The sequence below is a fragment of the Carassius auratus genome, unplaced genomic scaffold, assembly GCF_003368295.1.
Source record: "Carassius auratus strain Wakin unplaced genomic scaffold, ASM336829v1 scaf_tig00214186, whole genome shotgun sequence".
Lineage (NCBI taxonomy): Eukaryota > Metazoa > Chordata > Actinopteri > Cypriniformes > Cyprinidae > Carassius > Carassius auratus.
In genome coordinates, this window is record NW_020527548.1 from 17,861 (window position 1) to 32,787 (window position 14,927).

The window sequence follows — 14,927 nt, forward strand, 5'->3', positions numbered from 1 at the left end:
TGTACCCTTAGGTACATTAGATGGAAGTGAACAAGTTCAGGCCTTCTACGCACAACACAAACAATACAATATCCAGTAATCCAATAAAAGACTTAAAAAAAAAAGAAAGAAGAAAAAAAAAAGATATTTGGTGTAATTGATTTCAGAATAAAAATAGTCCAATCTATCTTTTTATGCAACTGACTTTACAAAGTTGACAATTTTTTAAAGGTTGAAAATAATAATAATAAAATCAATCAATAAATAAAATAAATTAGAAATTTAAAGTAGTGGTATTTTGTTTCGCCTGAGAAACGACGTACTGCGCATGCGCATGTCAGTGCAAAAGATACACGACAACTGCGTGAGCACCGTGCTCAATAATATCGATTCTTTCAGGTAAGAACAACATCATTTAAAGAAATATTCATATGTGGCACGGAGCAAGCCAATGTTAATCTTAGGCATTGCATTTATCAACTGGTTCCAGGCAAACTAGCCCGCTGCGTCTTTACCTTAGCTTTGTTTTTAGCCAACAACCAGTCATTAGCGATGCTCGCGCACGAACTCGTGTGTCCAGGCCTACCAGTGGTCTTCTATCATTTGTATTTCTATTTTACTTCGGACATTTTTCTGATACATAAACCTAATCGATGTCTGATCTGGCTGGGACTTGCTGACATCGTTTTTATTAACTTAGTTATAACGTAACGTTAACGTTACTCTCTTAAATGCACGACCGTTTCAGCCAAGTAAGTTACTTTAACGTGATTGTATAAGAAACAGTTCTCCGTAGAATGCTTTCTTTTACTGTCTATGGTAGAATGTTATGAAGTTTTGCTAGGTTTAAAATTTTTTTTTCAATAATGAATCTCATCATTTAATGTAATGTACTATTGGGTTCTCAATTAAGATTGTTATATATTTTTATTTTATTTGTTAATCCATTCTGTTTATGTATTAAACATTTTATTTTATTCGATTAACGTTACTTGCTTAAGGATCTTTTTTATTCTATTCGTTAAAGTATTCAATTTTCTATTGAAGATTTTGTCGTATTTGATTCTCTGCTAACGATTCTATTCTGTTCTTTTCGTGTCTCTAAATCAGAGGTCTCCAACCCTGCTCCTGGAGATATACCGATTTCAGCTTAAACCCCAATCAGACACACCTGAACCCAATAATGGTGTTCAGGAACACTTGATAATTACAGGAGCAGGGTTGGAACTGAAGTCTGCAGGACGGTAGCTCTCCAGGAGCAGGGTTGGAGACCTCTGCTCTATAATATTTTCTTCTGATTCTTTAAGATTCTGTTATATTTGACTCTTTCTTTAAGATTCCATTCTATTCGATTCTCTAGTTTTGTATTAGATTCTCTGCTGAAGATTCTATTGTAATTGATTCTCTATGAAATATTGTTTTATTCATTTCTCTATTAGATATTCTGTTTGGTTTCTCTATTCAAGATTCCATTCTGTTTGTTTCTTTATTAAATATCCTGGTCTACTTGGTTCTCAATTAAAGATTCTGTTTCATGTATTTCCCTGTTAAAGTTTCTGTAATGTTTCACTGTATTCTATATTTGCTATTCACAAAAATTCCTGCCGTATGTGATTTTTAAAGAGGTTCTATTCTATTCGATTCTTTATTAAAGGTTCCGTTCTGTTTGTCTCTAAAGATTCTGATTCTTTATTTACCGTTTATTATTATTTTTTAATTAAATATTCTGTTCTAAATAGTTTGGGTGATATTGGATATGCACAGTATTAGTCTAGGCATTCTGAAAAATTCTGGTTTGATCGTAGATAATATGCATTTTTCACCAATATTAAAATTTGCTCTTGTCTCCAGGTGTAAACAATGGGGAAGGCTCTTTCCCACCTGCCGAAGCATACCAGTCATGATGAGTGTAAGGACAACCTGACCTCATCGCATGGGTACAGCAGCATGCAGACTGATGACAGTAAGAACGGGGGAGACGTGTCTCAGTTCCCTTATGTGGAGTTCACTGGCCGAGACAGCGTCACCTGCCCCACATGCCAAGGCACTGGAAGGATCCCTCGAGGTACATTTTTAAACTCATCTAGAGAGTTCCTGTTAAGTGAAATGTTTAAAAGTAACCCAATCTGAAATGTCATCTCTCACTAAAAAAGTAAACCGTGTGACACACTGTGACATGTGTATGCAGGTCAAGAAAATCAGCTGGTGGCCCTGATCCCATACAGCGACCAGAGGCTGAGACCAAGAAGAACGTAAGAAACCTTGACAGATTTTTATCCTGATGCATTTTGTTGAACCAGTTACTTATTGCTCAAGTATCAATCCATTCCTTTCGTGAAGCTATTAAAGATCTTGCATTTGTTTTATGTTATAGAATACTGATCGAACTGTCTAACTAAATCTATGTTATGTATGTCTCACAGCAAGCTGTATGTGACTGCTTCAGTCATTTTGTGCCTGCTGCTCTCCAGCCTGGCTGTGTTCTTCCTTTTCCCACGTTCCATTGATGTCAACTATGTGGGAGTGAAGTCTGTCTATGTGTCCTACGACCAGAGCAAACGCATTGTGTATCTCAATGTCACGGTAAGTTACTGCAGAGCAATTATCACTGAACTCACTTGGCAAAAGTGTAGCTTTTAAAAGTGTTTGACAGTGTATCTGGTTCAGGAGGAAGATTAAGAGATCCCCCAAAAAGACGATTCTGTTGTAATTTGGCTGGAATACATTATACTGAATAAATTATAAAAACAGTGAGAGTCTTGAGAAATTTGCACATTTGTAAAATGGAAAAAATGGGTATCATACACTAAAAACAACAGCTGAGGATCACTTTCAGGTTGTCCCGAACAAAAAATGATCATACAAAAACATGAAACGTGTCTTCGATGAAACCAGATGCATGACAAACATGCATGTCCTAAAATTGGCTCAAAATATTGAAAATGTCCGATTTACTCCTGACTGGATGGAATAAAAAAAAATCAGAGTCATTAAAATAGACCAAAGCTAAAATATAGCTTCCGACTGAAAAGATTCATGGTCTGAAGCTATACAATCAGAATCTGTGCCCATCATACACTATACAGTTTTCTATGAAATCTGCCAGCGGACTGCCTGAAAATCTGCAGACTGGTTGGAGTATTTACATTAAGACACTTGTCCCATGAGATGAGATGATACACTAGACTGGGATCACGAGAATGAGACATGATTTAATTTTTTTTTTAAAGAATCCCTCAATTATGAAATATATAGGGAAACATTGTCTTTTATTTAACTGAAAAAAAATTTAATTATGAATTATATGCAGTAATAAACATGTAAACACTGCTAAATGTTCTGCCACAAACTGACAGGCAAGTAACTGCACAAAATTATAAGTAGTATAAATAAACATAAATAATAAAACACATCCCTTTAAGTGCAATCAGTCACCATAATAAGTGCATCTATAATAAAAGTAATGCTCTCTTAAAACTCAAAGTGCAAAATAAATTTTTTTTTCTTAAGGATGAAAAAGAACCAAGAGATGATAATGACCTACACAGAACAGCCTAAGATATGGTCGTGTTCTTTTTTAAGAATAAAAGCATATCTACGTTTTCTGGCAGCAGTTGTGACCTCTGGGCAGTAACCATGTCTCCTGCAGTTAAAAAGACACGCTCCCTTAGACCAGAGGTAGCAGGGAAAGATATTCTATGACAAGTGGAGACAGCAAATGATATCTGGAGCAGTTTTCTCTCCACCACATCAGAGGGCAGCAACTGAGTGGGATAGATGCCTCTCTTCATTAATACTCTCCATACTCTTCTCATCTTTGGGCTTTAACAGCACAAACACTGGCTTTAACATTAGTACGCACCAAGGCAGTCGCCCTCTCCATTTAACACAAATACACTCACTTTGGTGCAGTCATGTTTCCACTGTCACTTCCGGGGCTTGATCGTGCCTCACCTGTGCTTCATTGGGGCCAAAGACCCGGCTAAAACCTTGGGTCAAAGCGGGCCAGCTGGGGCTAGAGGAGTGGTTATGAACGAAGGTGGAGTTTCTTCGCGTCTGGAGAGCGTCAGCGCTGCGGATCATCTATACCTACAACAGCTATAACACCAGCATTAAAAACTTTTTAAAATAAGTTGAGCTCAAAACTCACTTTCAGTCAACAGCGAGTGTTTGAAATAACTTGATCCGATGTGGATTATGATCACCATACAAGGCAGAAATATTTATAAGCAATGCTAAAGACGCTATGCACGCTAGCCATCAACATTACCATAGTAAACATGGTAAATGCGAAAACTTGAAGAAATCAGACATCAGCTTCTCTATCAGTTATTCTCTATCACAATCGTGCATTTATTTAGTAACATATTTTATCGGCCATAAGTCTCGTCTCGAGTTAGCTCCACGTAGCCTGTGTCATAAAATTATAATAATGTTTTTTGGTCAGGAGCTTTTATGAAAATATCTAAATGATAATTCTTTCTAAATGTGATTTATATTGCCTACTGTGACTACAAATAAACAGAAACATTATTATTATTGTTCATAATACTGTAATAATTTCTGTGTGACTAATTTTCAATCCTGATAAATTAATTCATTATGATCAATGTATCACTTATTATTGTAAAACATTGATGCTTTTGGATTGAAATATTTAACAAAACATGCAAACAAACGGCCGCTTTTATCATGTTTGTTTTGTGATAGCGCTAGTTCCAGGGACTTATTTCTTATCAGTTTTCTGATAACTTCTCTTTGTTGGTGAAATGATGGGATTGTGTGAGGTTGTACTAGAGAAGCATGTAAAGGGCGGGTTTTAGTGAAGTGCAGCAGAGCTTCTTGCTCGACAGTGGAAACGCAGTGCTATTTTAGCCTCAGTGCTACAGGTCCGAGGCCATTATCCCTGCCCAGCCTGTTTAAAGCACTTGCTCGCACTGGCCCGACAGTGGAAAAGCGGCTAATGAGAGACACTGTGGGACTCTTCCCTTCACACAAGACAGTGGTAGCTGTTTATAATAGATTCAGCAGCTTCACAAGGTCTTCGGCATTAACAATGTTGCAGGTGTCCAGTGTGTCAGTGTTTTGGACATTTTGTCTTATGTCTGTGATGGTGAGTGCTGCTGCAGGTAACGAACCAGCATATCCAATGTTGAATTCCATGGTGTGGTGACATCCATTATTAATTTGTGTGGTAGCAGTTGTAGCAGCTTCTGCTTAGACGTCAATATCGTGGCAGCTGATGAACTCCAGCCTGTGTAGCAAGGTTTATTGTGTATGCAAACATTTTATGTGGGGCTCAAATCCTGCCTAACACACATCCACATCCATATGGTCAGCCAAAGAAGCTGAGTACCCGTGCTCAGCATCATGTCCAGAGGTTGTGTTTGGGAAATATATGTATGAGTGCTGTCAGTATTGCTGCAGAGGTTGAAGGGGTGGGGGGTCAGCCTGTTAGTGCTCAGACCATACGCCGCACACTGCATCAAATTGGTCTGCATTGCTCTCATCACAGAAGGAAGCCTCTTCAAAGATGATGCACAAAAAAACCCACAAACAGATTGCTGAAGACAAGCAGACTGAGGACATGGATTACTGGAACCATGTCCTATGGTCTGATGAGACCAATATAAACATATGTGGTTCAGATGGTGTCAAGCGTGTGTGGCGGCAACCAGGTGAAGAGTAAAAAAAGACAAGTGTGTCTTATGGTGGGAGAGTCATGGTATGGGGCTGCATGAGTGCTGCCTGCACTGGGCAGTTAATGTTCATTGAGGGAACCATGAATGCCAACAAGTACTGTGACATTCTGAAGCAGAGCATGATCCCCTCCCTTTGGAGACTGGGCCGCAGGGCAGTATTCCATCATAATGACCACTGCCTTGCTAAAGAAGCTGAGGGTAAAGATGATGGAAGAGCCAAGCATGTCTCCAGACCTAAACCCTAGGACAGAGGACTCCAGTGGACACCTTGTGAAGCTCTGGTGAACTCCATGCCCCAGAGGGTTAAGACACTGCAGGAAAATAATGGTGGCCACACAAAATATTGAGACTTAGGGTGCAATTTAGACATTTTCACTTAGGGGTGTACTCAGTTTTGTGGCCAGCAGTTTAGACATTAACGGCTGTGTGTCGAGTTATTTTGAGGGCACAGAAAATGTACACTGTTATACAAGCTGTAAACTTAATACTTTACATCATAGCAAAGTGTCATTTCTTCAGTGTTGTCACTTGAAAAGATATAAAATATTTACAAAAATGTGGAGGGTGTACTTACTTCTGTGAGATACTGTGTATCCCTTGAAGTTGTACTTTAACTTTGATAATTGTCTTTCTTTCTTTTTAAAGAACTCATTGAATATTACTAACAACAACTATTATTCGGTGGACGTGGCCAACATCACAGCCCAGGTGCAGTTTTCCAAGACCGTGATTGGAAAAACCCGCATTAGCAACATAACCACTATTGGCCCTCTGGATATGAAACAGGTAGAACATTATTTGCACTAGCGGTTAAAAATAAGCATGTTTCAGCGTATAAAAAACAAAATGTTTTGTAATACTTCTGCTTTTCTTTTTTTTTGTCAGATTGACTACATGGTGCCCACCACTATTGCAGATGAAATGAGCTATATGTAGTAAGTTTAAACACTTTTCATACATGAAAACATAAGGTGTAATAAATAGGTATACTTTTTTCATGGCAGACCTTTTCAACTTCCTCTGTTTTCCAGTGACTACTGTACCCTGCAGAGCATCAAGGTTCACAACATTGTGGTTATGATGCAGTAAGTATTGCGCAAAACCTGTACTGTACTTTAAGTATTTGGGCATTAGCAAGGGGATTGATTTTTAACAATAATTTTTAAACATTTAAAGTACCGCTATGGTTAATCAAAGGTTCATATTTTGAATTTAGGATTCCCCAACAACAGGTTGACATGCATGCAAGGTCAAAAAACACTTTTATTGTTCTAATATGCATTTTTTTTTTTTTTTACCTTACTTGCTCCCAAACGATTTGCTTAACGATTCATTTTTTCAAGCCCCTCCTTTGTGTTGACACTAATCTGCTGTGATTGGTCTGATTTTCATTTCATCATGTCTATAATGCCTGATAAAGCAGGTTTGTGAGCCAGTGCTGCTTTGTGTACAGCGTTCCCAGGAAAACCACTGTTTTACAAAAGCTACACCTAGTGGCAAAGAATGAAATGCACTTTTATTCAGACCACTGGGAAAAGACCAACAAGTGGGCGGGCAATATGTTAATGTTTCATTTTGTCCTCAATGCTTTTGTTCAAGCCATCAGCCCATATTCATTTAATATAGTTTTTAAATAATCTTGTTTAACAGCAAAATTCCAGGTGGAAAACTATATTGGTCATAATTCAGCTTCAAAAGGAACTATTTAATTTTTGATAACACAACGGAGTTGCTCTCAAATGACAGATAATTTGTGCACATTAAACATTTTTGAACATTCACTGAACAATTTTAAAACAATACTTTTATCCAATAAATCAGTAGTTTTAACTTTAGTCTTTAGCTGTCATTTTCATTTGATTGTTAGCCTCTTATGAGATTGTAGTTCTTTCCCTCATTATAGCCATCAGATCTTTTTGTTAGATTTTCAAATACTATTTAGCTTAAGTTAACAATGTTTATTTACCTTGTAGCTTATTGGTTTGGTTCATGTTTTATAACTCTTTAACATAAACTATAAAAAAATCCCTGTGTGGAAAATTACTTTCAGAACCTAGGCCACCGAAAAAATTTACAGACACTGTTGAACTCCAATGTCATTTATTTCTAAATACTTTTTTTTTTTTTTTACTGACATTAATTGACATCAGTAACACAGACAAATGAAAAGTCATGAATCAGTTGTATTATCTCGTTGACAATATTTAGTGTTTAGTTCACCCAAAAATAAAAATTCTGTCATCATTTACTCCAAAGCTGTATGATAATTTGAAGAATGTTGGTAACCAGACAGTTGTTGGTACCCACTGACTTCCATAGTATTGAAACAAATAATATAGAAGTCAATGGCTACCAGCATCTATTTGGTCACCTCCATTCCATTCAAAATATCTTCTTTTATCTTCCAGACAGATGAGCTAACCCTTTAAAAGTACTGGTTTTATTAGTATTAAATTAATTGAAATGGAAATATTTAACTATACATTTATAAAATAAATTAAATACGCATATGCCTTAATTCTTTGTACACAAAACATGTTCAGCAGTGATGCTCACACAGGAAAAGCAGGTTCGAGTAATTGTTGTGCAGTCATGTTAATGAGCTTGGTTTACTTGTTATTAACTTGGCTTGTTGTTCTGCAGGATAACCGTCACTACCGTGTACTTTGGCCATGCTGAGCAGGTGTCTCAGGAGATGTACCAGTATGTGGATTGTGGAGGAAACACTACTGCTCTGCATGAGTACAGTCTGAATACCCCTGTGGGAGGCTAGAGCTGAGCCTGATAGTGTAACACATCATCACCCTGTCCCTCACCGCTCCAGTCCATGTGTCATTGTTTTGGTGAAACCGGTTGAGGGTTTACTGCACTTCTGCCAGTTAACCACTAGATGTCAGGCTGTGTGCAATTCCCAAATGATGCACTTTATTGTCCATGTTCTCCAAGCAATATGAACATTGCGTGGTCTCATAGTTCTCATTCCAGTTCACTTTGCAAAACTGAATTGTACCCTGCACATTTCTTTTTTTGACAACGTTCTCTTATTTTCAAGCACTACCTATTTAAATCCTTTATTTAAAGACCCTGAGGTGGCATTACATGACGCTGTCTTCTGAGGGGGTGTATATTTGAGACTACTGAGGGAATGTCAGTGTATTTAGCGAACAAGTTGGTAAAAGGTAAACGCTTCAATCTATTTATTTTGTTTGGACTTTAATAGCAACGTTTCTCATTGTTAATCTGTCAATCTCTCCATGAGAAATTGCCTCCAAATGCAAGCTGATAACACTAATTACACAGAACAACAATCACTGTCATCTGAGAGCATCCGGCTGCTTGAACAATGGAGGATAGCAGAGATGATCAGTCCCTAATGTTCACTAGATGTGATGTTTAGATTGAGAGAACTTTGATAACATTTTTTACATTTCTCAAAACGTTACATTTTTAAACATTTTAATCATGTTGAGAAAAAAAGCTTCACAGATTATTTTTGCTTAGAGATGGTCTATTTCCTGTAATAGAAGTGGCTGCTAACACGACGTTGCATTTATGCAGTTCATAACCGCTGGCTTGATGTACTTGTTTATATGGAACGCTTGTGGTTTTTGAGAAAAGGTGTTTGGAGAGACACTGAAATAAAAAGATGCTGACTGTTTTCCATTAAATAAACTTCTTTTGAGCCACTTGTCTCTTTTTATTACTAAATGTCAGAAAAATAATAATAATAATAAAAAAAAACAATTTTATTTTAGGAAATGCAGAAACCCCAAACCTTGAGTATCTTGCTTAAGCCCTTGATTAAAAAACACCTTTAAAAGTCTATTTCTAAATCTATTTAATGCTACCATTTTAAATATACTTTTCCTTCAGCCTGAGGTTTATTCATTAAAATGTTTGGTGTGGAAGGATTTTTATATTTGCTATAAATAGAACTTCTTATATTAAAAACAATCAAGCCCAGCTAATATTTAAAAATTAACGCTAAAGTAACGTAGCGCATTACTTTCCATAAAAAGGAACTAAATAACATAATTAGTTACTTTTTTAGGGAGTAACACAATATTGTAATGCATTACTTTTCAAAGTAACTTTCCCCAACACTGATTATTTTATACACTAAATGGTGCCCATGTCCATATGAAGTGTATATCTATTATCTAATGCGTAAAAGGACCTCTCAGCCAATCAGATTCGAGAACCAGAAAGATTGTTTCGTTGTATAAATAAATAAATAGCATGCACTTATTCTACACTTTATTTCTCTCTATAAAAGTATTTGATTAAGACTGGAAACCTGTATGTACTCGGCAATAATGTTAGAGCAACATGCAATGAAGTGCGAAAATAACTCCACGTAATTAGGAGATTTTCATTTCTGATGCTTCACCATGACAACAATAAAGTAATCATGTACAATTAGCTATTGTAACCCACTGTCTAATTAGTGTTATTTCATAACCCCAATACATACCGTAACCAGTATTTAGAGCTTATACAGTGGCAGTTCAAACAGGGAGCATGCTTTTATTAGCTAGCTATAGACAAATTACTCGGTAGTTGTCATGGAGACAGAACTAACAATGAGAAGCATGGTTTTGTTCAGTTACTTGCTATAATTATGTCGCCATCGCTCGTCTCTTTAAATAGAGGTTTATCAAAACTGCAGAATTGTTAATGCGGGCACTGGGAAACTTTGGGAAAAGTTTATCTTCATTCGCTAGATGCAAATGGTATATGAACACAAGCCAGAAATCAGAACCTGAAAGTGAGGCGAATGATTTCTTTAGAGCCTGCAGTGATCCTCACATTTGATCACAGTTTACTTTTTTTAACTGAGGGTTTTGCCACAACAGGGAGTTATATGAGAATCACCCCAGGCCTCTTGAGTGATGCTTTTTCATTATGGGAGGATCTGCATAATACACTGCTGAGTTTGTATCACATGATCAAATTTTCAAATTTTCATGATCGTTCACAGATCCACAGAGACCCAGATCTGTCCAAAGCACAGATTCCTCAAATGATGGTTATCATGGAGACAGAACTGCAAGTTAGGAGACAACTGAACTCTATGGGGCAATTAGGCTACATATAATTCTAAACATATGCATATGCAGTTTATATATCATTTTCATAACCATATGCATTGTATGAGCTAGCCTGAGATTTTGTGTAATCACTTACTGTCTTGTCTGTGCAATACATGTAATATTTGTACTCATTTAAACCTGGTAACCTCTGCATAATAATCATGTGAGGATTCCAGAAAACAAGTTTAACATAAACATGTGTAAAGCATGACTTGGCACAAACTTCACCCAGATAGATTTCCTTGGAAATGCATAGCCGAAGGTATTCCTTGTTTTTTTTTTTTTCTGTGGTACTCGGCGACATGCCACAGATTCTGTTGTTTAGACTTAAGTTATAATTAAAGTGTTTTGGAAAATTCCTTTGAACACAGATTGTTTACTGGTCTTACTTTCAGTTCAAATGAACTTAATGCTCAGTGACAATAAATATTGTTTCTGTAGAGCTCGACCAGTGACATGTTTCAAAACATCTACTTATTATTAAAGATTTTTACATTTAAAATAATAATAATTACCTCATTAAAATGATATAACAAAATAAAAATAAACTTGAAATAAAGTATAAATTGATATATTAATTTTTTTTTAGTTTCCAAGGAAATATTTCTAAATGTATTTTAGTTTTACTTGACAAAAATAACTAAAAGTAAAATGTAAAGTAAAAGTATAAAAACCATATAGACATTATTTTTTTTTAATGAAAACTAAAAATATAAATGTTTATTGTATTTAACATTTAGTTATAGTAGCTGCAACATTAAAAAAAGATGCAACTTTAAATTAAAATGGTAAGATATTTGTCGTATAATTATCATTTAAGGAATCTTATATTTAAATGTTAAATAGCATAGGTTGCACCCTATATAAGTGCTCAGTACTTCAGGAGCAGTGGAATGGCGTTCTTGAGCACAATCCCAGCAGAAAGCTTCTCATGTGGGCCTACAGATTGGAAATGGTCCCTTTTATTCAAGATGAACCAGTTGTTAAATAGAAAGCAATACTAATTCAACATGACTATTTTTTCCCTGAATGATTTCTTGAGAACAGTTTCACCTGGGTCACCTGGGTAAGGTTATCATCATCATTCTGACATCAGTAATAAAACGTCTTTTAACCCTAGAAAGCCTGTACTATATCATATTTGATACACTTTTTTTTGAACACTTAGAAGATTAACACTTTTATCCAAAGTGACTTAGAAATGAGAACAATAGAAACAATCATACAGATATCACAGCACTTATAATCAAGATTCAAGATCCAAGATTTTTATTCGTCACATACACAATGGACCGCTCCATGGACAGTGCAATTATTAAAGAAAACAACACAGATGAAAATATACATAAATATAGCTATGTAAGAATTAAATAAAAGTAAACAATAAAAATATAATAATATAAAAAATGTATATTGTAGAATTAAGTATAGAACGCAAAATAATGTGCATGAAAGTAAACTGTAGACTTAAATATTAAGATACACAGCGATGTACAATGTGCATATGTGCATTATACTGTAGTCTTAAATATTAAGATACACAGGGATGTATAATGTGCATATGTGCATTATACTGTAGTCTTAAATATTAAGAGACACAGGGATGTATAATGTGCATATGTGCATTATACTGTAGTCTTAAATATTAAGACACACAGGCAGAGAGGCAAATGTGCAAACAGATTGACTCTGTCAGTGTGTCAATGTGAGGTAGTGAATGATGAAGATAAAGTGAATATTAAGTGAAGACATGAAGATGTCAAGAGGCTGGTTTTGAGTTTATAATCATATAAAATAATAATAAATGCTAATAAAAGTCTCGGTTAGCCTAACGAAGTACATGTTTTATTTTAGTATTATTTTTTATTAGAAAACAAGAAGATAATCTAGAAAACTAATACAGAATGCTAGTGTTAAAGCCTGTTTACACCAAGAGTGATAACTATAAAGATAACAATACAGATATAGTTCTAAAAATCGTTCGTAGTATTAAAGTATAGCAGAGTCCACACAGCTATAACGATAAAGGCACAGAGTAGCAATATCGTTGGAATCACTTTCAGAATTATTTTTTTTTCCAGCTGATGAACGATTGACAGCCAATCAGAATCAATCCTGCTATAACGAGCTCGAGAGCTAAAGTGGCAGATGAGTGTGTGCTTGGAATAATGTAATACTAATATAGTTATCTTTATAGATACTGTTCTTGTTGTGAACTGGCATTTTTTAAAGAAAAGAATGAGTTTGAATAGAAATAGAATTTTAAATATAATTTTTTTAAGAATTAGAATACAGAGTGCTAGAGTTAGAGGGTCTAATAAAGATGGAAGGATGTGTTTTAGCAGTTTCTTGAAGATGGTGAAGGACTCAGCTGCTCGGATTGAATTGGGCAGGTCTTTCCACCAGGAGGGAACAGTTTGGGGGGGGGGGGGGTGAAATGCTCGTTTTCACTCAATATCCTGTTAATCTTGAGTACCTATAGAGTAGTACTGCACCCTTCATAACTCCAAAAACTCTTTAGTTTTATTATATTTATAAGAGAAAGATAGTCTGTACCGATTTTTCCCGGAAAAACACGAGCGCCTAGAGGCGTGACGTGAGGGCAGAGCTAAAGAATCATGAGCGCGAGTAGGATTTTGTGTTGAGAGCGTCTGGAAGCTGTGACACAGATCCAGAGGCTGAAATTGAACAAGAGCAGCATCAGCAAAGGCGTCTTTATGTGGTATGTACTGAAACTGTATATATTTGCTTAGCGGTTTTGGAAAAAGTTCCACTTTATGTCGTCTTTTTTTTTTTTTTTTTTTTTTTTTTAAGCTGTACATGTGGAAAGTGCAGTTTGATGACATCGCATTTTGTTTACTTGATGTTTTTTTTTTCTTCTTACTTTTAGATGTAATTTTTTTTTTTTTTTTTTTTTTTATTGAACCACACAACAACAAGATACATACTCTAGCAGAGGAACAAAAAACAATACAAACGATTACAATAAGGGGCATATTTAGAAAAAAGGAACCAAACCCAGCCACATATACATGTCACAAACAAACAAAAAAATTATAATAAAATAAAATAACAAGGGAGCTATAAATTAACCTGTACAACAACCTATAGAAACAAAGGAGCAGTTCAACACTCTAAACAGTAAAAATTCTGTTATGTCACAAAGTATTTTTTTGGCTGACTTGTACATTTTAATTTTATGGAGAGATGAAAAAAAAAGTTTGAAATCATTGATGAAACAATTAAATGACGGCTTAGAATTTTCCATTTACTACAGTGAATATGATATTTACACAGAAGAATGATCACATTAATTAAGTCCGATACGGACAGATCCAAATTATCCACAAAATACAGAATATCAACAGTATCAAGCAAAGGAACACCATCTATTTTTAGAGACAACAAATCCTTTATATCTTTCCAAAAGTCTTTGGTAACCGGACAAAAGACAAATAAATGTTCCACAGTTTCCTCGAATTTTCCACAAAATACACAAGCGTCCACCACGAATTTAAATCGCTTTTTAAGAAATTCAGCAACTGGATAAATATTACGTATTATTTTAAAATAAGTTTCTTTAACTTTGGGAGAAACAGGCCATCTAATAAATTTTGAGACAGCCTTTACCATAGTGGACTGCGATAGAAATTCAGGAACCAGCAGTGGTTTGTTAAAATCTGTATATATTTTAGATCTTAACACCAAACCCATTACTTTATTATGACATTTCTTATCAACTAAATCTAGACCGTTTACCATTATATTTTAAAATACCACAAATTAAATGTAAAAGGGGAAGAGGAACGGCTTTACAGATTTTGTCAAATTCTTTTGTTGTACAAGCCACGTCGTATTTCTCTTTGAAACTCTCAAAACTAAGGAAATTACAACTGTGATCAAGGATATCAGTCACAAATAAAACGCCCTTCTCAAACCAATTCCTCTTAAATAATGATTTTTTATTTATTAAAATTACCCTATTATTCCAGAGTGTGGATCTATGGGGAGTAAAATTATGTGTAAATATCATTTTCCAAAAATGAAGGATTTGCTTATGGAAATTAGACAATCTAAGAGGGATTTTATTAACTTCAAAATCACACCTTAAAAGAAATTCCAGGCCACCTAACTTATGGAACAGCCTTCTGGG

The 14,927-nt window shown here is 35.4% G+C and overlaps 1 protein-coding gene across 1 annotated transcript; it reads left to right on the plus strand.

Annotated features, from left to right (window-relative positions):
- Positions 1-276: 276 nt before the first annotated feature.
- On the plus strand, positions 277-9,367 carry LOC113091454 (transmembrane protein 106B). Its single transcript, XM_026257001.1, has 8 exons — positions 277-378; positions 1,831-2,044; positions 2,168-2,231; positions 2,403-2,562; positions 6,327-6,467; positions 6,567-6,616; positions 6,713-6,766; positions 8,325-9,367. The coding sequence occupies exons 2-8, from the start codon at positions 1,840-1,842 to the stop codon at positions 8,452-8,454; spliced, it is 804 nt and encodes a 267-aa protein (XP_026112786.1). The 5' UTR covers positions 277-378; positions 1,831-1,839; the 3' UTR covers positions 8,455-9,367.
- Positions 9,368-14,927: the final 5,560 nt, after the last annotated feature.